At 36.2% G+C, this 26,262-nt stretch overlaps 1 protein-coding gene across 1 annotated transcript in view; it reads right to left on the bottom strand.

Moving 5' to 3' along the window:
- The window catches only part of LOC150099091 (tensin-1-like), a 780,515-nt gene that overhangs the window by 171,956 nt on the left and 582,297 nt on the right, over positions 1-26,262 (bottom strand). The window contains exon 22 of the mRNA XM_090405808.1: positions 16,249-16,541. Coding sequence (XP_090261934.1) covers positions 16,249-16,541 — 293 coding nt within the window. The remainder of the gene's footprint in view (positions 1-16,248; positions 16,542-26,262) is intronic.

Genomic DNA, 26,262 nt, shown 5'->3' with positions numbered 1-26,262 from the left:
AGTTACAAGAGCAGTAGGTGAGGGAAAGGCATATACTGCCATTTTCTTGGATTAACGAAGGCATTTGATAGGGTGCCACATGATAAGCTGATATTTAAGTTGCAACACATGGGTTTGAATGTCAGGTTGGTCAACTGGATTCAGGATTTGCTGTCCGATAGGTATCAGAGAGTAGTGTATAACTGCCCCACTGTATGGTGGGGCAGTTTCAAGGAGGCAGAAGGTTACAAGTGGTGTTCCACAGGGCTCAGTACTGGGACCTTTATTGTTTAACCTTTATATCAGTGACATTATCAGTGAATTGCAGGGGGATGTTCAGTTGTTTGTGGATGATGTGAAGCAGGGAAGGGTTATTAGTAATAGTGCAGATGTGGTAGTCATGGAAGAGGATTTGAATAAGCTAGACAGATGGGCAAATGAATGGAGGTATCAGTTTAATGCAGCAAAATGTAAGGTCTTGGGGTTTGGGACACATCGATGGGACGCTGCATACTCTATTGGAGGAAGTGGGGAAAACAAGAATCTGGGGTTGATGATTGATAGAAACCTGAAATTCAAGGGACATATTGCAAAGGATTGCTGCAATAATGAGAAGGACACTGACCTGCAGAGATAAAAGAGTTATCAGGGTGTTATACAAATTACCATTTGTATAACACCCTGATCAGACCACACTTAGATTATTGTTCTCAGATTTGGTCCCCAGGATTTGAAGGGGATAAATTAACCGTGGAAAGGGTTCAAAGGTGGATAACAAAGACAGTTTCTGGACTGTACAATGTTAGTTATGAGGATCGGCTGAGGGAATGTGGACTGCAGAGTTTGGTGGATAGAAGAAGGAGAGGTGATATAATTGAGACTTTTAAACTGTTGAGAGGTGGATACAGGGTTGACGCTGGGGAGTTCTTTCGCTTGATTGAACAGTGATGACATTGGGAACATACCTGGAAGTTAAGAAAAGAAACTGTGAGCAAGAAGGTGAGTAGTGGTTTCTTTGCATGGAGGATGGTTGAACCATGAAATGCATTGCCTGATGGAGTGGTGAGAGCAAGAGCAGTCAATGAGTTTAAGGAGTGGTATGATAGACTTTGTGTTTCCTAGGAGTGACCTATCACATTGAGTCTTGATAGATGCGTTTCTTAGGAAGGACCTCTCTCGATGAGTCTTTTGACTCCTTGGAGGCCTAAATAATAATAATGTTATTCTTGGTTTAATAATTTGTCCAAGTGTAAGCAAACCAAGTTTGTAGCTGAAGTAATTTCAGGACTGGGCAACTCGTACATATAGAGGCTAATGATTTCAACTCACTTGCCTTAGTATCCCATAATGCAAAACACATATTCTCCGTTCATGTATGTTTATATAAAGTTAGTTAGGCAGAACTCTGTATATATATGGCAGTGATAATAAACTTACTCTGTATTATTACTATGTTTTACCGACTACATAAGTTAATTGAAAGGGAGATGGTAAATCCCTTTTTATTTTATAGCTGGGTACGAAACTCGGATCGTAATCCATCGAAGTCCTAGAGTTTCATGCTGAAAAAACTATCAGCAAGTCCTTGGGTAGTATAACACCAGGGCAACTCCATGCAAAGGTGGAGCAAGCTCTGTTACTAACCTTAATATTCTCTCACAATGTAAAACACAGCTCCTAAGATATGTGTACTGTTTTACATTATGAGAAGAGGTCACTACCCAGACCGGTTTCAACCTTTTTTGAGGTCTCATCAGTGAGTAGGTAGACCTAGAATATCAAGGTTTTAAGTGTATTGAACTTACATACCTCTACTATCGAATTGCCAAAATGGTGTACTCATATATTGTATATTACCAAATTGTTATTACTATGTTTTACCGGCTACATAAGTTAATTGAAAGGGAGATGGTAAATCCCGTTTTATTTTATAGCCGGGTACGAAACTCGGATTGAAATCCATCGAAGTCCTAGAGTTTCATGCTGAAAAAAATATCGGCGAGCCCAAGAGTAAGTAATCCCTTGGGTAGTATTTTCCAGGTCTGCCTACTCACTGATGAGAACTCAAAAAAGGTTGAAACCGGTCTGGGTAGTGACCTCTTCTCATAATGCAAAACAGTATACATATCTTAGGAGCTGTGTTTTACATTGTGAGAGAATATTAAGGTTAGTGACAGAGCTTGCTCCCTTTGCATGGAGTTGCCCTGGTGTTGTACTACCCAAGGGATTACTTACTCTTGGGCTCACCGATAGTTTTTTCGGCATGAAACTCTAGGACTTCGATGGATTTTGATCCGAGTTTCGTACCCGGCTATAAAATAAAACGGGATTTACCATCTCTCTTTCAATTAAACTTACTGGATTATTATTAATTTACATATATTATTTCTACTTATAATAAAATGGAACTAATACTCAGCAAGCTTTGTGTATCATAGTGTTATGTTTTTATCTACTTCTGTGCACGTGTAATTTCTATGAAAGAAGCTAAAATATTGTAGCTGTAAAGAAAAAAAAAATTAATATAGAATAATATGTTAGTAGTAGTAATAATAGCATAGAAAGGGAGACTTGGAGTGCATTTGATAATAGAAAAGAGCAATATGTGTGATAGAGACTGCATTTGAAAATTGGAAGCATGTAATCTTCATGCCATTTTCATATGCTCTCTATCACTCTCCAAACTCCGTTAACCGCTCTAACCTCTTCAACCCTGTCTCTCTAAAGCTTGACTTCCTACAATTGAAATATCCCCATAGTGAGGTCATCCTTCTTGGGGACTTCAGTGTCCACAACTCATATTGGCCTCCATTCTCCAGTTTCACTGATCAAACAAGAAGGTATGCCAAGCTGCTTGCCATTAGCAATGACCTATCACAGGTCATCAATCTCCCTACCAGAATACCTGACAATCCCCTCCAATTTTCCAATACTCATGACCTCTTCCTAACAACAAGCTCCCTTTCCAAGTGTACTGTGGATGCCAGTTCTCCTCTTGGTAACTCATATCTCAACCCCACACGTCTCTTTTGCCACAGAACAACCTTCATCCCAACAGCAACAGCTCTCAGTCTTGGGTCCTTTTGCACTACAAGGATACCAAATGGGAACCTCTATAATTTCTATTCCTCCTTCCCATGGTCTTACTACTGCTACCATTCTTCTGATCCAAATATGTGCTCAGGCTGAATAACAGAAATCATCCACACGGGAATGGAGGCTTTCATTCCTTATTCCACTCCAAATTCTCAGTCACCATCTAGTCTTGGTTTTCAAAAAAGTGTGCCTATGCAGTAAAAGAAAAAACCCTCTGAATACCACAAGTCACTCAAGACCAAAACTCCATCTGTAAAAGAATCAGCACCAAATCTGAATCAGACTTGGAAAGAGCCAAATGCTGCACACTCTCCTTCGTCACAAATGGCAGTCACTCCTTCTTGTCCCTTGTCAAGGGTATTCGGTGAAACATTTGCCCATCCAGGTTTCCACCATTCTCATATCTGGATAGTACTTGGCATCCCTCTTCTCTTCCACTTTCTGCATTGATGACCTAGTTAAAGTTACCCTCCACTCCAACAAGAACGGCACTCTCCACGTCACCTATAATCTTCTGCCAGAAAGAAATCTGAAGAATCCTTAACCTGAACACAAACAAGGCATCTGTTCCTGACAGTATCCCACCAATATTAAATATTGGTGGGATAATATTTTGTGCCCTAGAACTGACGCCTATCCTGCATTGCCTCTTTAATTTATGCTATTCAACTGGCATCTATCTTACAACATGGAAAAAGGCCCACATCCAGCCCATCCCAAAGAAAGGTGATAAAAGTGTCAACCAACAAACTACCATCCAAGTAGTCTCACTTTTGTTCTCTCTCAAATTATGGAGAAGGTTATCAACAACCAACTCTTGAACCACCACCACCACCACCTAGAAACCTACCAAATCAGTGACTGGCAGTACAGATTCTGCCACTCATGATCTATGGCTGATTATCTTGCTTTCAATGCCCACCTCTGGACTGAAGTCATGGAAAAATTTGTAGAAACTCATGTGGTTGCCTTCAACATTTCAAAGGTATATGATCAGGTTTGACATAGGGACCTACTTAGCAAACTGCCATCCTATGGTCTTCCAACCACGCTTTGCAACTGGAGAACCAGCTTTCTCACTGGCCACTCATTACATATCATGGTGGATGGATTCCTCTCCTCAGAGTTTTCCAGCAATGCAGGAGTACCCCAGAGTTCCTTTCTTTCACCCTCTCTTCCTCTTGTATATAAATGACCTGCTCTTACAGACTTCCAATCCTGGCCATAGCTTTGTTGCTGATAGTACTCTCCATTCCTCCTTTTCATTTGATAAATATTGCAGTGCTCAATTACTAAAATCATCCAGATCCACCATGATCACTAGCCTGAACTCTGACCTCCTAGCTATATCCCAATGGATGCCAGGATTACCTTGTAGACTTTATTGCCACCAAAACTCAGTCTGATCTCTCGTGAGAAAGAGTTCACATCCCTTCCCCCCCCCCCTTAACCATAATACTGAGATATCCAATGATCAGATTTCTCTTTTTTGGACTGACCTTCACCTCCAATCTTTCCTGACACAAACACATTGCAACTATAGCTTCTGCAGCCACCAAAAAATTTGGTGTACTTTTTTGCACAAGAGACAATAACTTCACAGCTTCTAACTCTATACAAATCCCAAATGGCCCAACCATGGAATATTGCTGCATATTTGGGGGATGGTGCACCAAAGTCTTCTCTAAGATTGCTCAATTCTATCCAGAAGAGAACAAGCCAAATAATTAATGATCCCCCTTTCTCACTCCCCCACTTCAATCCTTCTCTCATGGACATTCAATTTCTGCCTTGTGCCTCTTCTTCAGATAATTTCATGAACAGTGCTCTGCTGAATTGGCCACTATTATTCCTCCAAAATTATTAGAATAAGGGCCACTGCTAACCAACACCCTTTTATAGTCCATCTTTGGACTCACCATACAAACTTCACTGCCTCCTCTTTCACTCCATCTATATCTGTTCTTTAGAACAGTTCTCCCCCCCTCCACACACACACACACACACTCTGCTTTCCCAAACCGTCAGCATTTCAAACAAAATGTGAACAGATTATTTATTCTTTTCTTTTTGCCTGGCACTAATGTGCTAAAGGTCTTATGACCTTTCGTGTGTGAATCAGATATTAAAAAAAAAAAAAAAAAACTGGAGAGAAGATTGTTCTGTTCTCAGGTGAAATGAGACTATTAGTGTATAGTGCAGGGAAACTGAAGTTGTCAGAGTGGATGAACATAGGGGTAGCCTCTCTTGGAAATAGATACTAGTTAAATAAGGTCATACCAGAAAGAGTGAAAGGGAGTCTATAGAAATAATGATAATATGATAATGCATTGATGTTTCCTTATACAAATGCAGGAGCGTCAGGAATAAAATAGATGAATTATTGCAGTAATGGCATCACCAGTTCAAAGATTATTGGGATCAGTGCAACATGATTGACTGAAGCTCATATATTGACAGGAATTGAAGTAGAAGGATACAGCATATTTTGGCAGGATGGGAAAAGCAAACATGGTGGGGAAGTATTGCTTAGGATATGCGATGAGTTATTTCCTCCCAGAGAGGGGGATTTGGAGGAAAATGGCACGGATGGTTTTGAGAGCATATGGTGTGAGGTGGGATATTGCTATAGGCCAGTGTATTCAACTGCTTAAACTAGTGTTTCCCAATGTTGGGCATACACCCCCACAGGGGGGAAACAATTAGAAATGATGCTGCATTCGTCACCTCATCACTTAACTTGAAGAAATGCAAAATGATGAGTCTATCAGAACTTTATTCAACATAAAAGAAACAATGACATGGTTTTGTGATGAGACAGAAACAAAATACTCAAATTCAAATAGTTTTTTGCAAGAAAATTACTGTTGCCCTTCCCGTTGTCATATTTAGTTGAATGTAGCTTTAGTACTGTAAATGACTTGTTACTGAAATTTAGTACTAATTTAGTCAATTTCAATCTCAAATCATCTGGATATCACAAACCAAGCAGATTTGAGATTGAAATTGACTAAATTAGTACCTCAAATAAACATCAAGGATCACATTAACCTGGATTTTATTTTCCTGAGTTCGATTTATGTTTTATAATATACAAAGTGTAATATAAAATTTATATTCATTGAAGAAAGTCAAATTAAAAACAGTTTGACCTATGTTCCTTTTTTATTTGAAGATTTATATTATACTTTTTCAGAACTTGGTCGACTATTATGCTACAGGGGCATCAAAATCTGAGGTGGGGCATGATCCAAAAAAGATTGGGAAACACTGGCTTAAATATTTCCTGCTCTTCACACAGAGAGTAAAGAGCAGGAAATGTTTAAGCAGTTGAATTTGATAAGTGCCAAACAAATGATCATTATGAGAGATTTTATCTATAGCAGTATAAACTGAAAAGAGGAAACAGCATGTGTTAGTAGTAGTACTACTAAGTGAGTGGGATTTTTGGAATTTTTAAGTACAAAGGCCTTAAGCGACATAGTAGAAGGAATAAAATGCCCGAGAATGTGAATCCCTGCATCTGAGGATCTCATTGTAAGTGAAATGTCATCCCTGCCTCCTTTTGGAGAGAGTGACTATGCAGTCTTGACATGGGAGTGTAGACATGCAGAAGTATCAAGGAGAATGAAATTTATGTGGAATTATCAGGCAGATAATTATAATAATCTTAGAAATCAGCTTAGGGCAGTGACATGCATGGAAACATTGGAAGGGCAGATTGCCAGGATATCAAGACTGGGGAAGAAATATTTATTATCAGCAATGGTAAGTGTATATCTTGAGTGAAAAAAGAGAACAAGATTTGCAATAAAGTGGATGACTAATGATATTAAACAGGAAATGCAGATGAAAAGAGGTTAAGAAAAAAGTATAAAGAAAAGAGTGGAGAGCAGTTGTATAAGGAATACAAGACTCAGGCCAGGAAGGTGACTAGCACATGGTTAGAAAGCTAAACCTTGAAGATGAAAAGACATTAGTCCTAAGATCCAAGGAAAGTCCAAAGGAACTATTTTCGTTAGATGTCAGGAGGATGAGAAATCGTTGTGGAAGAATGACACTGTTTGATGGAAATGGGAGTAGAGTAACTGATGCAGAAGATATAGTGGAGTTGTTTAATCATCACTTGGGATAATTCATACTGCAAAAGTAGGTTTTATTACTAGAAGGATGGAAAGGGTTCAAGGTATGCAGTGTGTTTCAAATACTAAGTACTCTGAATGTCAATAAGGCAGTAGGACTGGATGGCATCTTGCCACATTTTAAGAGAATGTGCTAAGAAATTGACAGCTTTGTTGAGACCTGGATTTTCAATGAGAGTCTGCCTATGAGAAATGTGCCTAATAAGTAGGAGGGTAAGTTGGTTTAGTAAGCAAGTTTGGCTGTCTGATTGATATCAATTAGACAGCTAAAGAGAGTTGTGTATGAGAAAGAGATATCAAAGAAACACAAAGGTTCAAGTGGGGGAGGGTTCCACAGGACTCAGTACCTATATTGTTTAGCCTGTATATATGAATTACATTGTCAATGGATTGCAGGGGGAATATTCAGTTGAGTTTGCATATTATGTAAAGCCGGGAAGGATTATAATAAAAAATAATAGTTGTGATATGGTAGCCTTTCGGGAGGATTTGAATAAGCTGGACAGATGGGTGAAGGAATGGGGGAATCTGTTTAATGGAACTAAATGTAAGGTCTTCACCACCTTTGCAATATGTTCCCTACAACTGAAGTTTATGGGACATATTGCAAAGGTGGTGAAGATAACCCAGAGAAGGAACCCAGTTCTCATCAGCTGAGAACTGATCAGCAGAGATAGAAGAGTGGTGATTCCGATGTCCCAATCAGACTACACCTGGATTGTTTGTACTCATATTTCATCAGTGGGATTTGAATGGGATAAATTAACCTAACCTTGGAAACGCTGCAGGGGCAGATAACAACTGAGGGCATGTGGACTGCAAAGTTTGGTTGACAGGAAGAGGAGAGGTGACATGATTGAGGTAGTTCCAGGGTTGATACTATGGGGTTTTTTCATGTGCTTGAACAAGAGGAAAGAGCAAGGACAAGGGGCCATTACAAGGGAAAATGAATGGAGGTGTTGAGCAAGAGATCGGCTTTTTTTTGTATGGAGGATGTTTGGACTGCTGATTGCATTGCCTGATAGGGTGGTAAGAGTATGAATAATGAATAAGTTTAAGGAGTGGCAGGATAGACTGCATTGTTTAAATTGGGCCTAACACAATGAGTCTTGTGGATCCATGAAGATCCTAATAATAATTATTATTAATGTTATTATCTGGGCATCTCTGCTGAGTCCTGAGACTGATCATGGGAAGCCCACGTAGCTACTGTACCTTTCCTTAAGCTCATTTGCTAACAATGCATTTTCAACTATGTCAATCTATTCCATTTGTTTACTGTTCTCCAAAAAAATCTAATTCTCACATCCTATATGTTGGAAGAAAAAAAATCACATACATCCAATGTTCCCTGCAAGCTGTGCATGTGCCCACATGCACAATAGTCAAAAAGGGAGTGCATGCACAAAATGTTTGCTTTCATAATTTCTAATTTTACAGTCAATCATTTTTGAATGTGCTATAAAAATGAATTATATCATAAACCACGCTTGTCACTTATTTTGTATAGTGACTTCTCCATTGTCTGCTCCACTCCAATATGACTATATCCTATTCAAACAATGCATTGTAATTAATTTCTTTTAGCATGTGCCATGTCAGATAACTGACAGATCTCAGCAAGTTGAAGAGGCATGTTTATTTAGAATGTCTACTATCTAGACAGTACAGTCAGTTGAACTCATGCAAACGATGATGGATTTTTTTAGCCATGCAGATTTAAGTAATTAATTTAGCATTCACAATTTTACAGATTATAGCTGGATGAAAAAAGGGCAACGTTTACATTAGCAATCTTAATATGTTAAACCCTGAAAATGTTGAAATTTGATGCAGATAAGAACCACAATTCTAAATTCATTTAAATTTGACTGGCTGGACAAGTGCGACATAATTTGCTTATAAACTGAATGTATATGCAGTATTTAAGTAGCTCAAAGAGTAAGTATTTAGGATGCTCTTATAGAAATATTTAGCATGCAACGTACAAATGCTTTTAACAAAAATAATGTCACCAATTTTAGATGTATCAAATTAAAAAATTGTGGCTTGTGACTTTCACTCTTGTGAACACAAGTTAATGCATACATTGAGTCTGAGACTCAAAACTTTTTGCACAAATTGTTTTTCATGTGGGCTGGCAAAAATTAGAGAAACATTATCTTCATCTGTTCTAAAATTACTAAATAAGTTATTAAAATTCCTTTAGTAATTTATATTACACTATTCCATTATATACACTCTACCCACCAATTAACCACATTTTGCCATTTTATAAGTGAATTAAGTAATTCACTTTATATAAGTGTACAAGCCTCCAGTGTATCATCTCTAGAACACACAGTTGACTTAATCTGAGCAGAGTAGAGATATGATCATATAAGCCATACAAAGAAGGACAATATGTTCCTTATCACTACTCCTAATGTCAAAGTGATACTTTGACTACACCCTCTGTCAAAAAAGAAACCAAACTTTTGATAGAAAGTAAAACACAGGCCAATTATAATTATTCAAATAATTTATTTCAATCAATACACTCTCCCTCAGCTTTGACACAGCATTTGGCACAGCCAATTAATTCGTGAAATGAGTTTTTTATATCGGTTTTTGGGATACTGTTGAGGGTCACGGTTACTGCTCCTGTTTTCAATGGTGTTGTATCGCTTTCCTTTCATTGGCAAATAAAGCCAGGGGAAGAAAAAGAAGTCGCAGGGTGCTAAATCAGGTGAATACAGTGAGTGATCCAACACACATACACTTGGGTTTTGCTCAAAAACTGTCTCGCAATGTTTGAACGATGAGTGGTGCATTATTGTGTAAAAGTGACCAGCTGCCTGCATCACTATATTCATGCTGTATGCAATGAATTCTCGCTATCAATTGCTTCAAAACTTCGAGATAAAACTCACCATTGACTTTGGCCAGGCAGAACGAATTCTTTGTGGATAATGCCCTTGGAATCATAGAAACAAATCAGCATTGTCTTTACTTTTGACTTCTCCAAGCGACTTTTTTTTTCAGATGCCCCTCTTCAGGTGGTCTCCACTCAACACTCTGGCACTTTGTTTCAGGCCTCATACTCAAAACACACCATGTTTCGTCACCAGTAATGATCGTTTCAAGGAAGTTTGAGTCCTTATGAGAGGTTTTAATGAGGTCCTTGCAGTGTTCAATTTGATACATTTTTTGGTCATCAGTCAACTTGTGGGGTACAAATCGCGAATTCAATTTACGAAGGCCCAAACTCTCAGTCAAAATGTGCACAATTGATTTTGGAATCCATAATTCATCTTCAATCAATCTCATGGACGATTTCGGGTTTTCTTTGATGAAATTGCACACTTTTTGGATGTTAACTTCGCTCAGTCCAGTTTTTGGACAACCCAGCTTTTCGTCGTCCTCAAGCTTCTCACGACCACTTTGAAATCACTTAAACCACTTGTAAACTTGAGTACGGGATAAGAATTCATCACCGTATGCTTTTTGAAGCATTTGATGTGTTTTGGTAAACTTTTACCAAGTTTAACACAAAAGTCAATCGCAGATCTCTGTTTGAAACTCATTTTTCGACTGTTCGTCAAAACACACTGTCACTCTTGGCACTATAACTTGACTTCTAATGAAACAAATGTCATAAATAGTTGACACAACACTAATGAAGGTTGCCGTTTTCAGCAACAAAAAGATACAACAGGAGGCGCCGCTAGTTTCTTCTATTTTCAAAAAGTTCGGTTTCTTTTTGAACAGAGGGTGTATTTTGCTAACTGTGACAATATATCCGATAAACCTCAACTTCTTTTTCCTCAATAATCCCATATCCCTGTTTTCATTGATATGGGATTATTGAGGAAAAAGAAGTTTGTGTTCAGTCCTATTGCTGGATTCTGAATGAAGAGAAATTTAAATTATTAATACTCTCCTCAGAATCCAACATAATCCACCATGGCAAAGGCTACATTTGTAAATATTATTTAATGTAAATCACTTGTTTATTATTTAATATTCATATAACTACCTTTAATTTTGTCTAATATTTAATTATTTAATCAAAGATATATGTATTAATAATGAAAAGACTATATTAAATATTATTAAGCTATTTTATTTATTACTATGTTAATATTATAAAAGTTTGTATTTGATAATTTAACTGCGCATTAATTGAAATGTAAATATTCCTTATTTATTCCTATTTGTAGAAGTTTAGCGTTATGCAATACCTCAATTTTATTATATTTTGTTTGGTTGTCATGGAGACGTATGTAAGTGAGCAAGCACGTTTTGGAACACCACGTGAGGAGAAAGTTTATTGAAAAGAGTTTTAGATCACGAGAACAATTTAGGCAGGAAGGATGGATATAAAAAGGGAAGAATGTGGAAAATAAGAATAAGAAGGAAACAGAGGATTAGCATTAGGTTGGAATCGGAGCATTCGGGAATCACAGTGCGATAATAGCAAGTCGGCAAGTCACTCAAGCAGCTAATAAAGTCTATTAGTCGAGAGGCAGTTAGCTAATAAGTTGTAGAATAACAATTATAGCTACGGAAGACAGCTGAGTGACTACTAAATAGACTAAGCAATACTTGAATTGAGATTTAATTTCAGGGCCGACCTTTCAAGGACACACAGAACCTTGAAGCAAAGCACGAAGTTACTAAAGAATAGTAGAGCTGTAAAGTTGAAGTATACCGATAGCTGTGTTTAGAATTGTAGTGTCTAAGAATTAATTGAATGCCGGAAGAGTGAACAACTGTGCATATAAAACCTCAAATTAAGGAATTATTGTGTGTTGCCTCATTTCATGAGTGATCAGTAGTACTTTATGCAACAACGTTTGTTCATGTGTATTGTGACCAATGAGTAATTCAGTTATTGCTTAGAAGAATTATTAAAATGAGTGCCGTTAATTGATTAAAGTATATACAGTTACAAAAAGTGTTCGCACATAAGTATATGAAGAAGGAAAATTGTCGGTAAGAATATTCCAACCATTAATATTCCTATGCAGAGATATGAGTGTGTTTCTTCCTAGAATATCCCTATACTAACAGTAACTGTTGCGGAGGTTAGCTGAAGCGTAGATTTAAAAGTGTAGGCTTGTGAAAAAAGTATTGCCACCAATAAATTGTATTTGAAACTTAAAAAAACTATGAGATGTTAATGTGAATGATCACTAAGGAATTTTATGACATTAAGCTTTATTAAGTGTTAAGTGAACTGTGTGAAGACTGTATTTCAGATAACTGACCAATGCCTGAGTTTGCATGACTGTAATATCTTAATCAATGATTTTGAACTTATGTGTATAATTTATGATTCTAAATTAAATGTTTGTTTTTGTTAATCAAAAGTTGTATTTTGCCTGAATCTCTTTTACTGCACCATTCATAAAATATTCGAACCAAAGCAGGTAAATTAAGAAAGTTAAATATACTCGACCAGTATATATAATAACATCATATAAGGGAAGGGTAGTTAAGAGGTGGTTTATCTTCAATTTTTGAACTAATTCAGATATAAAGTGGTGCAGTCTTTAAATATAAATTTTCTTTATATTTGAATTAGAAATCAACTTGCAACCTATCAACTAGTTAAGAACATCGTAATAGCTATATGTTGGATCCAAAGTATGTGTTAAGAAGAAGTAGGATCCAACACTATAAATGCAATATACAGATTTGCAATCTGTTCCATTCAAAGTACCTTATAATTTGTGACACTGAACTGACAGCCAATTTGGCTTTATCTGTAAGGTTATTCTATTCAAATCTTCCTACAGCAGTTTTTCCTAAACTTTCATTACCCATGTAACCTATTGTTTTAGTAACACTGATGTGCCTCCTCTTGGGCAAAGGCAATTTGAGAGAAGTTATAATATTTTATTCAACAAATAATTACAAAAGTATTTATTTTTTTAACATTTGCTTTAGAATAAAGTATAAACATATAAAACATTTTTGAATTATTAAGCATTTAATTATGAGACAAATGAAATTTAGTAGAGCATTCTGACTGCATATTTCAAACTGTTTATATGCAAACATTTGAATACAATCACATCATCCGGATGATTCCTAATGGATCCAGTCGATATATGCCAAGAGGCATATTTTGTTTATAACTTCCATTAGATTTTTTTAGTAACTGAAAAATTAATTATAGAAGAGGCTTACATTTATCTGTAACAATGTGGTAACAGAAATATAACAGTGAAAAAGAAAGTATTTAAAAGAAAAAAAGAAAAAGAAAAAAAGTGCTATGTACTCCCTAAAGAGCTTTTGCATACCCCTCTGAAGGGAAGCACTGTCCCACAGGCTCTCTACATCGCCTTCCTTTCCTATAACCCTCCCCTACAGTTTAGTATCATCAGAAGACATCATGGTATATTCTTATTCAACTCAATCATAATTTCATGGTAGAAAGTGACAAAAATATTTAAATATCAAAAACAAAACAAGCCTTAAATTACAAACCATTAGGAAAAAGAAAACCAGGACGTCCTCCTAAGAGATTCAACGATGATTTCTAAGGCCAGAACAGGCCACTCTAGGCCTAAATTCTTGACAGGCATGATGATGATGATGATGATATCAAAAACCTTAAGCATCAAATAGGAATAAGACTTGTTCAACTCCCTCATTTCATTATAGAAATGATCAAAGTAAAATATCAAAACACTTTAAGCATCAAAGTAATACTGTTTGATTTAATATAACAATCATTTCGCATATACAAAAAAAGTACAGAGAAGATTCATCTGATAGATGAATAATAAAGGCTCTGTATTTTACTGTTATAAAATTATCAGATCTCCAAAAATATATGCTTTAAATGAGTGGACTGGTAAATTTTAAAACTTATCATGAGAAACAATCCAGCAGCATGCATTAGCCATCCAATGGAAGTGATCATTAAAGCATTTTGTACTACAAAAGTATATAGGATCACTTTCACTGGATGTTTATATACATTGGTTTGCTAGTTTATTAAGTAAAAGCTCTCCAATAATAGTATTACATGAACAGTAATAGTATAATGAAATAGTAACCAACATTAAACTTAACTAATTGCTGATGGCCAAGTGATTATTATACTCATTCAAATCTGTAGGCTGTAGATTTGAAGATTTCAATCCCTATAATAAATTTAGTTTAATCCTTTATCCAGGTGGAAGCAAACAAAGTTTGCGCCTGAAGTATCTTTGGGACTGAGACAACTCGTGGTAAAGGTGGACCAAGTGCTCATCACTCCTTGTCTTAGAATCTCCCATAATGCAAAGCACATCTCCTTGCAGACATGTATGGTACTATGCATTAAGGGAAGGGCCAATACCCAGACCGGTTTCAACCTTTATTGAGGTCTCATCAGTGGGAGCCAGACCCAGAGGTGGTGATACTAAGGTGGAAGTAATGGAGAAGTCATATTTACTTATATATTATAGTCTAACCAAGTGAAAAAACTTCCAACATCTTTCTCTAAATCCAGAGTAATTTAATAATAAGGTGAGATACCTTTTAGCAACTCATATAGTTAAATATAAGTTCTCCATTACTTCCACCTTAGTATCACCACCTCTGGGTCTGGCTCCCACTGATGAGATCTCAATAAAGGTCGAAACCGGTCTGGGTAGTAGCCCTTCCCTTAATGCATAGCATTATACATGTCTGCAAGGAGATGTTCTTTGCATTATGGGAGATACTAAGACAAGTAGTGATGAGAGCTTGGTCAACCTTTACCACGAGTTGCCTCAGTCCTAAAGATATTTCAGGCACAAACTGTGTTTGCTTACACTTGGATAAAGGATTAAACTAAATTTATTAGTCTAACCAAGTGGGGAAAAAACTTCCACTTTAAATCCCTCCATAGCAAAGATGTTGTGATCATCTTTACGTGAGAGATAAATTTCATCACCTGCTGTAAAGCAACTACCATGCTTATTTGAGGCCTGAAGCAGTTTTGAAAAAAGTTCTATCTTTGGTTTCTAGAGCAGGGGTTCCAGATTATGTAAAAAAAAAAAAAGACTCAGACTCCTTCACATTCTGAAGTAAAATTCACTCAATCTCATTTCACTAATGCATAAATGAGTTAAGATCTAGTGATGAAGAAGATCAGTGAAGATTGATAAATTCATTGCTAAATTCACCCTCATGCTTCTTTCATGCACGAATGACAGTCACTTTGTATGCACATTATCCTATCATATGAAGGAATGCATTTAGTCAGCAATAATGTGAACCATATTCACATCAGCTGAGATATTCCAGTATTTCATTTCTGCCAGAATCAAAGGATCTTACATATACAAAGAAAATACTCCTTCAGGCTGTAGTGTTACCCTATTCTGTCCCTAACATCAGTATGAAACAATAACAACTTGGATTTACCAGACTAGGTAACTTTTTTCCCCCACTTCTCATGTGTGCAGGGTCTATATCTACTGTATCAATAGCTATTTATTTTTAGTTCATGAAAATAACTTGAAGGTGTGTGCTGCTGCAATGATACGATCTGACACATGAATGTTCTTACCATTAGACAAATCATTCGACTTCATGTTTCTTGTAACCTATTATCAGGCTTTCACATAAATGAGCAGTTTCAGGCCAACTGCCATTTGCTTTCTGGTTGGCAGATTGTTCTCATTTCTGGCATTCTTGCAGCAGTTTCCTTGAATACTTGCATGCTGATTATCACACTATACACAAAGTTAATGAGACTACAGTGGTTTATTACTGTTAACACACACACACACACACACAAAATTCCTGTGCCTATATGTATGAGAGTAGAGGTTTGGTGTAGTGGTTGAGACAGTTGTAGGGGTTCTCCCGTGATGAGTCTTTGGACTCCGTGGAGGTATCAGGAATAATAATATATAGCCAACGAAATGGAAAAAGAGCACTGTCTGATGAGGATGTACCTAATACAATGGCCAGTCAATATATACTAGCTACAGAAATACTATAGTCTTATTTTCAAAATTTCCAGTTGAAAATATATTTGGAAAATTAAAACATGAAGCAGTACCTGGACTAACAGAAGCAGGTTCTGGTGAAGTACCAGATATAGATTTATTGACATTGCCAACTGTTGTTAGAAGTCCTTCACGTTCAGGTGAATGTGCTTTTCCTGGGCCATAAGGATACACATTGCTATAAACTATAGATGAAGCTATTATTTGATGTGGTGAGGTATTGTTGCTAGCTATTTGTTCTCGTGCCAGTTGATGTGCTCTCTTAGTTGCAACAAATGGTCTTTCACGATCGAATGAAGTATCAGATTTCTGACGAACAAGTGGCTTGCTCTGCAGCTGTTGATATCTTAAAAAAATAATGCATAACAAAATAAAAAAGCACACATATTTTAAGCAAATAATACAACTATTTCAAATTAGTGAAATTTATTATTTCAAAAATTTTTACTTGGAACTTATAAAATTTAAATTACGACATTTTTACTCAATAAAACCCATCTTATCATAAAATTGGCTGCAGCTGTCTGATTACTAATCATTTTGTAATGCAAAATATATATCTTCATATGATGATGATGATATTCAGCTGTTCGGCCAGTATATTCTCACTGCTGAGGAAGGCCTCCCCTTAATGGGGGAAGGTGCTACTTCTCCCATGGTGACCTAATCCATCTTGGGAGAGTATGAATAATCATATCTGAATGAATGAAGAACATCACAAACATCCATACCAAGACAGGATTCAAACTTGCATCTTCTTGGCTGAAGAGCAGATATGCCAGTCGGGCCAGATATGTTATGTAATAATAATATCTTCATAAATATTTTTTAAAAAAAAACATGCAAAAATTCAAGGAGAAAATTCATAAAGATATTCAACTGTTCGGCCAGTATATTCTCACTGCTGAGGAAGGCCTCCCCTTTATGGGGGAAGGTGCTACTTCTCCCATGGTGACCTAATCCATCTTGGGAGAGTATGAATAATCATATCTGAATGAATGAAGAACATCACAAACATCCATACCAAGACAGGATTCAAACTTGCATCTTCTTGGCTGAAGAGCAGATATGCCAGTCGGGCCAGATATGTTATGTAATAATAATATCTTCATAAATATTTTTTAAAAAAAAACATGCAAAAATTCAAGGAGAAAAGAAAGTTATATGTTTATTTTTTTTTATCAGAAATCTGAAGTACAATAAATTTGGACAATGTAAGTATTTCTCTATTACTAGGGAAGAGGAATTCCACTAGAAGTTGTCCTTTGCATCTAATTATATATCAGGCTGCTGTTTGGATACTTGCTTCCGATGACATATAAAAATGCATGACATAAAGTATGCCATCCTTAGCATTCGAATACTGGAATAACTGTTGTGATATTTTGTTCAGAGAAAGTTAAATTTGTTTTATATGAAAAACACTGATAATAAATGGATTAATAGAGTATGATTATGTAAAAAAAAATATCAGCAGCTCAAGAGTCAAAAATATAGTTTGAAAACCTGTAAAACTGGATGCTCAGAATACACAGTGGCAGTTATCATGAAGCAGCTGATGTGATTTATTACTTTCTGTAATAAATCACAACTTTCCGTAAATAAATTATTATTTCAGTCATGTTGCAAGAACCATCCTAGAGTGTTTTAAGCTGAATAGTAAGAAATACATGTTTAAATTAAACAATGAGTAGCATATAGAGCAGCATATCCAATCTAGAGTAGGCAGCAGGTTCTGCTGTATGTTTTTGGTATATGTTTGTTTATTTAGGATTGTATGGTGCACGGACAACTACAGTCATACTATGCCAGTAAAGATCAGTGCAGTATAGGAAATAAAAATCTGCAAAAAGGAGAGAGCTCAGATCAACATCACCAAATTTGATACCAGGTTTAATACCACTATCCTTCATGTGATCCATATAGATAATTAATAATAATGAAGATAAGGTGCACCCTTGTCACACACCTGATTTAACATCAAAAAATGTTCCTGTCCCACCTTCAATACTAATTGCTGAGTTACAGCTTAAATAGAGACTATGTATCCCTTGATATAATGTCCCATTTACACAATATAACTGTAGCATTTTGAAGAGCAAAATGCTACAAACAATAATGTGATGCTGTGTGGCCTGAATCCAGCTTGTTGTTCATCAAGCTTCCCTCCCACAGTTTTTCTTAGCTGTTTCTAAGATAAACTTGTATAAATCTTCCCTGGAACACCTATCAGGAAAATACCTCTATTATTCTCATATTCAGTATTATTTTCCTTTTTATCTCCAATCATCTAGGATTCTATCCTCTGACAAGCCTTCTGAATTATGCAGTGCAGCCACTATAAAAATTTTATATCTTCACATCTCAACATTTCTGGTCGAATATGATCTATTCCAGCTGCCTTTCCACATATCAGGTTTTTGATGGCTTTTTTTTCTACTTCAAGTATGGTTATGTATTCCTGGCTGCATTCCTGTTCAGTGTTTTCCACCACTGTGCAGACACTGCTTATTTCATTTAGCAATCTTTTCTGCATTAGTTACTCCAGACATCTAGAATATCCTTAGTTTCAGTTTTCATATCACCTTTATCATCCCCGATTCTTTTCACAGTACACTTTCCTCCATTTCTAGCTGTTTTGATAGCCTTCAGAATATTTTGCCAATGGTATGAATACAGAAAATAAATATCAAGAAGTTGGTATTTATTTTCTGTATTCATACCAGTCTTCAATGACTTTTGTTTAGTTAGTTTTACATAGTGCTTTGTTTTCTTACATTTATTTTATTTTATTTTTCGTATTCTCTAAGAGCACAAGCTGACTTGCTTGCCAGGAACTTTTGATATGCTTCCTTCTTTTCCTTAACTGCCTTTTTAACTTCTTGAGGCCACCATGGAGTGGACTCATTATATACCCCCCCCCCCCTTGTGTATATATACAACCTCACCATATGCTTCTCTCTGGCTGAATCAATCAATGCTTTCTTTAGAGTTTGCTACTGAATCTCCAAGGTTTCATTCTTTTCTTTTAATGTTACATGGTGATCAGCATTCATTTAGATAAATTATGGAGACAACTGCCATGTTACGAATATTTTAATTTCCTTATGTTTCGACCTTCATAGGTCATCATCTGGAGTACACGCACATACACACAGGGAAAAGCTAAATTACATTTCAGATAGTTTGCTAAAATGATAATGATTTGATCAACCATGATTCTACTGGCCTGACCTCTAGTGAGAAAAAAAAACCCTCACCAATGTTGCCAAAGATTTCACAGCTGCTAATTCAGTTTTGGTGAGGTTGCTAGTTATAACTAGCAACCTCCAAAACTGAATTAATAGCTGTTAAATCTTTAAAAGCAAGTCAGGATATCATAATTATTAGAGTTGATAACGGCAGCATTATGGTTATTTTAAACCAAACAACTAACACTGAAAAAATGAATCAGTTAGTCTCAGATAACAGTACCTGTCAACTTGTGAAATTCAACCAAACTAATAGGATTAAAAAGAAAATAGTAGAATTATTTAAATCAGTCACTTCCTGGCATACCTCCACATGTGGGAGGTATGCTCATTCCCTGAAAATTTACGTTTGCCAAAGATTCATAAGCAGAAAATACCCCTTCGGCCGATAGTTGAAGACATTAACAGCTCCAGTTATCTAGCCAAGAAACTAGCGTCAGCACTCACAGAGTTGGTCATTTCCCTTCCTATATAAAAAACACATAACACTTTCTATAAAAATTAAGGATTCCACTTCATAAGTGATTTATTAGTCAGTTTTGATATATCTGCCCTGTTCACAAATGTCCCGATCGATGACAGTTCTTTTTTACAGGACAAATTCCTGCCTGATATCACTGCACTCTTTGCTCATGCTATGTTCTGGTAATTTTGTGTGGCAAAATACTTTTTACATGCAAAAAGAAGTTATAGGCATGGGATCACCATTACCTTACTACCCCCCACCCTAATTGCTAACTTTTATATGGAAGCTTTTATGCAATTAGCTCTAGATTCCTTTACTTTAAAACCCAAAGACTGGCTTAGGTACAATCATGATGTTTTAGTTATCTGGTCCCATTGCTGTCCGAAATTGGACACCTTCCTCTTATATAATTCACAACTGAAATTGAAAGTCAGAACAGACTTCCATTTCTACATGCACTTTTCACACTCTTTCTTCCAGCAGTCTTTCCTTCACTGTTTACCATAAGCTTACACGTACTGGCCAATATATACACAAACTCTTACCACCACTCAAAACAAAAACTAGGTATCATTAACACACTAAAAAACAGGGCTTTAAAGATTTGCACCAACAAGCAAGCCATTAAGCATGGATTAAAACTTGTCAGTAATACTTTTCTAAAAAATCACTACAGCAAAAATGCTATCAACCAAATTCTTCAGAAGACTGCACCTAATAATAAAAATAAATTTATTATTACAATAAAACTATAACCATTCCATACATTAAAGGGATATCAGATAGAATAAACAGAATACCACAAATATACAACTTTAATGCCACCATTAAACTTCCTGCAAAATTAAAGACTTATTCAGCTCTTACAAAGATCCCCTTCCTCCTCTCGCTCACCCCTGAAGTATACCATATTCAATGTACCTGTAACTTGCATTGCATAAGTGAAACTGGATGTGCAATTCCTATATTAAAAAAAGGAACATAAACGACACATTAAATTTCATAACTATGGTAAATCTAGCCTTTCTGATCATACCGTGAATACTCTACATAGAACTGACTAAAAAGGTACTTGTTCGTTATATCACATCCAAATGTGGCATGAGTGCAAATTTAAAAAGGTCTGTGAAATTCTATCAACCAGCCTAATCTTAACAATAACGGTGGTCTAAACAATCCTAAGAATATGGATCGCACATATACTACCTACATAATCTTTTGTTCTAAGAGTTCATTATAAATTATAATTGGGACTGTAGTACTCAAAGATCTTGGCCTTAATATAACCACTTGTTAAATTATTGATTAGTCCACCATGGCTGTTAAAAGAGTTAATATGAGTTTGTTCTCTGAATATGTTATAAATAGGATATAGCTTTGATGTAGTTTTTTTTTTTTGTTGTTGTTCTTAAATATTAGAGGACAAGCCAGTATAATAACAGTTGATCAAACTAATTTATTTTGGCATACTGCTTGAAACATAATGTGGCTTCTGTCTGTATATACAGTGTGCCTGTTAAGCAATGAGGTTAATTTTTTTTTCAGGACCATCCGTTGAATAAAAGTAACAAACATATATATTGTTTTGGTCACTACAGCATGTTGTAATCACAAGTGCAACTTTCAAGTTGGGTGATGCAACAGTTTATGTGTGGCAACCATTGAAGTAAGAGTGTGTGAGTGGAGCATGTCAGCAGTTTACGTCATGGAGCAAATAGCTGTGATAAAATTTTACTGTAAATTAGAAAAAACTGCTACAGAAGTGTACCAAGACTTATAAAATGTTTATGGTGATGACTGTCTGAGCTGTGCACAGGTGTTTTACTGGTTTTCTATGTTTAAAGAGGGGAGGAAGTCTCTGGAGGATGAACCATGCTGTGGATGGACAAATGAAAATGTGGTGAAAGCTAGGGAAATTGTTGCTCATGACACTTGAATAACCACTAGGCTACTCACTGTACAGCTTGGTGTCAGTAAGGTAAGAGTGAGATTAATCTTAGAAAGAGATCTGTACAAGAGGAAGATTTGTTCAAGGTTTGTGCTGCACACATTGACACACAAACAGAGAGAGCACCAGGTTGCATGTTGCGAAAATTCCATCCATGCAGTTGATCAAAATCATGATGTATTGCAAAGAATTGTCACCAGTGATGAAAGTCGGTGTTCTCAGTTTGATCCAGAAATGAAATGCCAGAGCATGGAATGGTATGGAACATCTTCTTCCTGGCAGAAGGAAGTCTGGTTCCAAAAATGACATGTCAAAATAATGGTCATTGGTTTTGTTTGACCTGCTGGAATTATCCACATGAATTTGTTCCTGAGGGCATCACAGTGAATGGTCAGTATTATTTAGGAGTAATGCAACACCTGTATGCCCGCATATGACGTATTCAGGAAATAATTGTTCCACAACAACAATTAGTTTGTATTGCATGCCAATGTGTGCTGCCTGTGAAGCAGTTTCTGGCTTCAAAGTCGATCTGTGTGATCGACATCCACCACCACCACCACCACCTATTCACCAGATTTGGCTCCCACAGACTTTTTCCTCTCCCCAAAGATGAAGTATGCCTTGAAAAGGGAACACTTCAGTGACATTGAGGACAATGTTGTGTGACCCAAACACTGAAGGAGGTTCCTGCCTAGGACTTCCACTGTGCCTTCGAACACCTGTATAACAGATGTAAACATTGTGTGGAGTTGGAGGGAGATTATTTTGAATCTGTGTAATTGACAATTCCAAATATTATTATTATTTCATGACACCTCCAAGGAGTCCAGACTCATCAAGGGACGGCACCTACTCAACAACTGTCTGTGTCCACCAGTTAATCCACCAAACCACCACTACCATTTTCTGCCCACCACCACCAGTAATTTTGTTTGTAAATTGAATGTGTTCTGGATGTCGGTTTTGTATGTATATAGGATGAAAAACTCAGGTTTCTGGGAGAAAAACCCTGCCACCTCCATATGAGATCAGCTAACTCACTTTCAAAATCGCTTTCAAATATAATTCTTTATTTTTATTATAATAATTGTGGTCTCATTACTTAATGGGCATACTGCATATATATACATATACCCCAGATGATGATCTTATATAAAGGTCAAATCATCGGGAAATTAAAGTAATTATCCTTAACATGGTGATAGTCTCCATAATTTATCAAAAATTAGGGTTTGGTTCGTGTTTTCAAATTCTTTTTTTCTTAAATGATGTTTGTGTATTTTAGTCTACAGTTCACTTCTCATTCATTTATAAATTTTCTTACATACTCTTCTTTTCAATATATGAAATTCAATTTTATCCTACTCAAAACTAAATAGTGTCCACACAAGATACAGACAAATCATCTTTCACAACCTACACAATTTACAGACAAAAAATACTAGTAGTGGTGGTGGCGAGTAGATGCCATTGGTGTAAATGATGAGGGGTAGTGACAGTTAGGTACAGTTAGTGGATTAAGTGATGGGACTTTTCTTATTTCTTGCTTCTCTCCATGTGAATTTGTGCTCACTATGTTGGAACATAGTGTTAGTAATAATCAGTCCATGTCCTGAACAAATATTCAGCAGGTACTTACCATTTTATTAGGTTTACTCTTTACTCCAAATTTTCCTCAAACATTTCTGTATATCTCATGATCGTTTCCTACTCGACTCTTTAGATCTCTAACAAGGACTAAATTTTCCTTTTTGTTGTGTCAGATGCCTTCTCTAATGAATCCAAAAATTCCTCCATTTCTTCCTTTGTAGAACCTTCTGTGGGATCAGGCACATATATGTCTAATTGTCCAATTCCCCATTCTGATATTTGCCCATATCACTACTTGATACTGCCTGACATTCAAGAAGGTTAACTTCATATTTAATGTTGAATACTATAGCTACTCCTTTTTTCTGATTAGTATTGCCTGAATATAACATTTTGTATTTGTTACTTAGAAAGATCTCACCTGTTTTTTTCTTCTTTGTTTCGTCATACCTATTATGTCGATCTGATACTTATCTAATTCTTCAGCTAGCTCCATTTCTTTCCACTGATGCTTCTTACGTTGATAGGACCAATCTTGAATTCTGCTGATCTTGAGCTGGGAGGTGTTCCAGCAGCTGACTTTTGCTGTTCACCTGGCTCCATGACAAAAATAATAAGAATAGGGTTGCCACCTTTTGGTAAGTCTAAAGAGGGGGACACACTTATCGAATATGAACGTCTTCCCCTCCCCTAAATGCATAAAATGAAAAAGCCAAAGTTGAATATGTAATTCTAACCTTATAAAAAATTAAAAGATTGAATACATTGGTACTGGTATTAGTGATTTAATAATATTTGCATTTCAAAGTTTAATTTGTATGATTTTACCTTAAAAATGAACAAAATTCACTATAATATAACTTGAAACACTTTTAATGGGGAGAAAATACTGAGGAGCACAAGTCTACCTGTTCTTGAAATTCAAGATTTGAAACTGTACTTATTTGATTTGGCTGCTACTAAAAGCTGTCTGTTTTGTTTCACTCTCACAAAATAGTCCTTGCAAGTATCTGTAACATTTTTTGAAATGATTTCACTTTTTATGAGGTCAGCTGAACACTTGTTTCTTGAGTCTATCCATTTTAAGTTCATAAGAGAGAACACCCTTTCTACAAAGGCATTATTACCAGGAATGCTTAAAACAAACCATATGAGCTTATAGAGATTGGGAATGTTTTCTTTACCACTATTCTGAATAATCTCCTTCCATTTCATACCTAAGGTCTCACCTGCTGTGTAGTCCACTTTAGTGGTATTTATTTTGTCACAACTCAAGCAGAATTCCTCGTATAACTCATCCAGACTAATGTCGGATTCTAGATTAAGTGCCTTCACAGTCTCTTTGAGATGCTTGAAAGACAATTCACTTTAGAGATTTAAGTTCTTCAGCAGACTAAAAGATTGTTTTTTGTGAAGTCAAATGATTTCTCCAAATGGCTTAAAGCTTTTTCATGGAACTTAAGAAAGTCTAACTTGCACTGATTGCTTTCTTGAGGGATCATGGCTTCTAATACCTCTTCAGTGGCATTTCCAAAGAACCTGTCCTCTTTGGCTTGCCATCCAGCAAGCCAAAGTAGTTTGGCTTGCTGGATGGCCTTCTTGTCATCAAATAATTTCCTCAGAAAAACAGGATATTCTTCAATGCTTTTAAAGTAGCTCTTAATAGCATCCTAGTTAAGTAAAAGCCTATTGGCTGCAGGTTTCAAGGAAAGCCATCTAGTACAAACATGCCTCAGAACCTCTTGCCATTCTAAATCAACAAACTCAAAATAACTCTGCAACTCTTCTCTCCTTTTGGCAGAACAAGAAAAGTGGTTGTAAACTTTGAGAACAACTGTTTCTATATCTATATTTAGTGCATCACATGCTTGCTTACACGTGCTATGTATGATGTGGGCTGAACAATTGGCTTTTATTATTTTGTTATTTGCCTTAGATAATAACTGATACACTGAATGTTTCTTCCCAAAATTAACACTGGCATTGTTTAGGCTCAGAGAATGCTCTTGAAGCCTACTTTTGATATTTAAAAAAACTGAATCTGAAGTCTCTTCCGGATCCTCATAAAAATCAAGAACTTACATTCAATGCCCTTTTCAGCTGCGAAATATCTTACACACAGAGGCCACAGCTTTCTGTTTCTTCTGTTACGTGCATCAGTAGCTACAGAAAAGTAACCTACTTTTTTTTAGATCTCTGGTAACTTCGTAAACTGATTCAAGGGCCATTACATTGCAGACAAGCATTTCAGCCTTTGTCCTACCACATTAAACCTTTAAAGCAATTTTGGAGTCATTAAATATAACAGGACACATTTTATTGGCACAATCCATACTTGAATATGATAAATTATGCTTCACTGTGTGATAAACCAACCCTAATTCTGCGGCTGTTACTGATTTTCTTTCCATTTCGGATGATATGAAAAAACTTTCTAATTTCATTCCCCGTTTGCTACTGTTCTTTTTCTTTGTGTGGATATCACTGTTCGAATATTTTTTAATATCATTTTATCCGTCATGTGCAATGCTGAATTCACGGAAGCAAATATTAGAGAATGCTTTCTCTAAATTCTTTAGAGAAAGAGTTTGTTCCACATGGCTTTGACCATGGATATTTCCCTTCCCAAACACTTCTGTACACACATAAACACTTCATTTTTTTGCTTTTCTTTTCTTTTTCACTGTCACCTGAGGAAATAGACATCGTGAAACTAATGTTGTGCAATACACCAGTTCACTATTGGTGACTAATGTTGTGCGAAAGCAATAAAACTGAAAAACAATAGTAGTATCTCACAAAACTTAAA

The sequence above is a fragment of the Typopeltis vanoorti genome, chromosome 15, assembly GCF_054136105.1.
Source record: "Typopeltis vanoorti isolate ZY-2024b chromosome 15, IOZ_Tvanoo_1.0, whole genome shotgun sequence".
NCBI lineage: Eukaryota > Metazoa > Arthropoda > Arachnida > Uropygi > Thelyphonidae > Typopeltis > Typopeltis vanoorti.
This window is presented reverse-complemented; position numbering and strand designations above follow the sequence as displayed.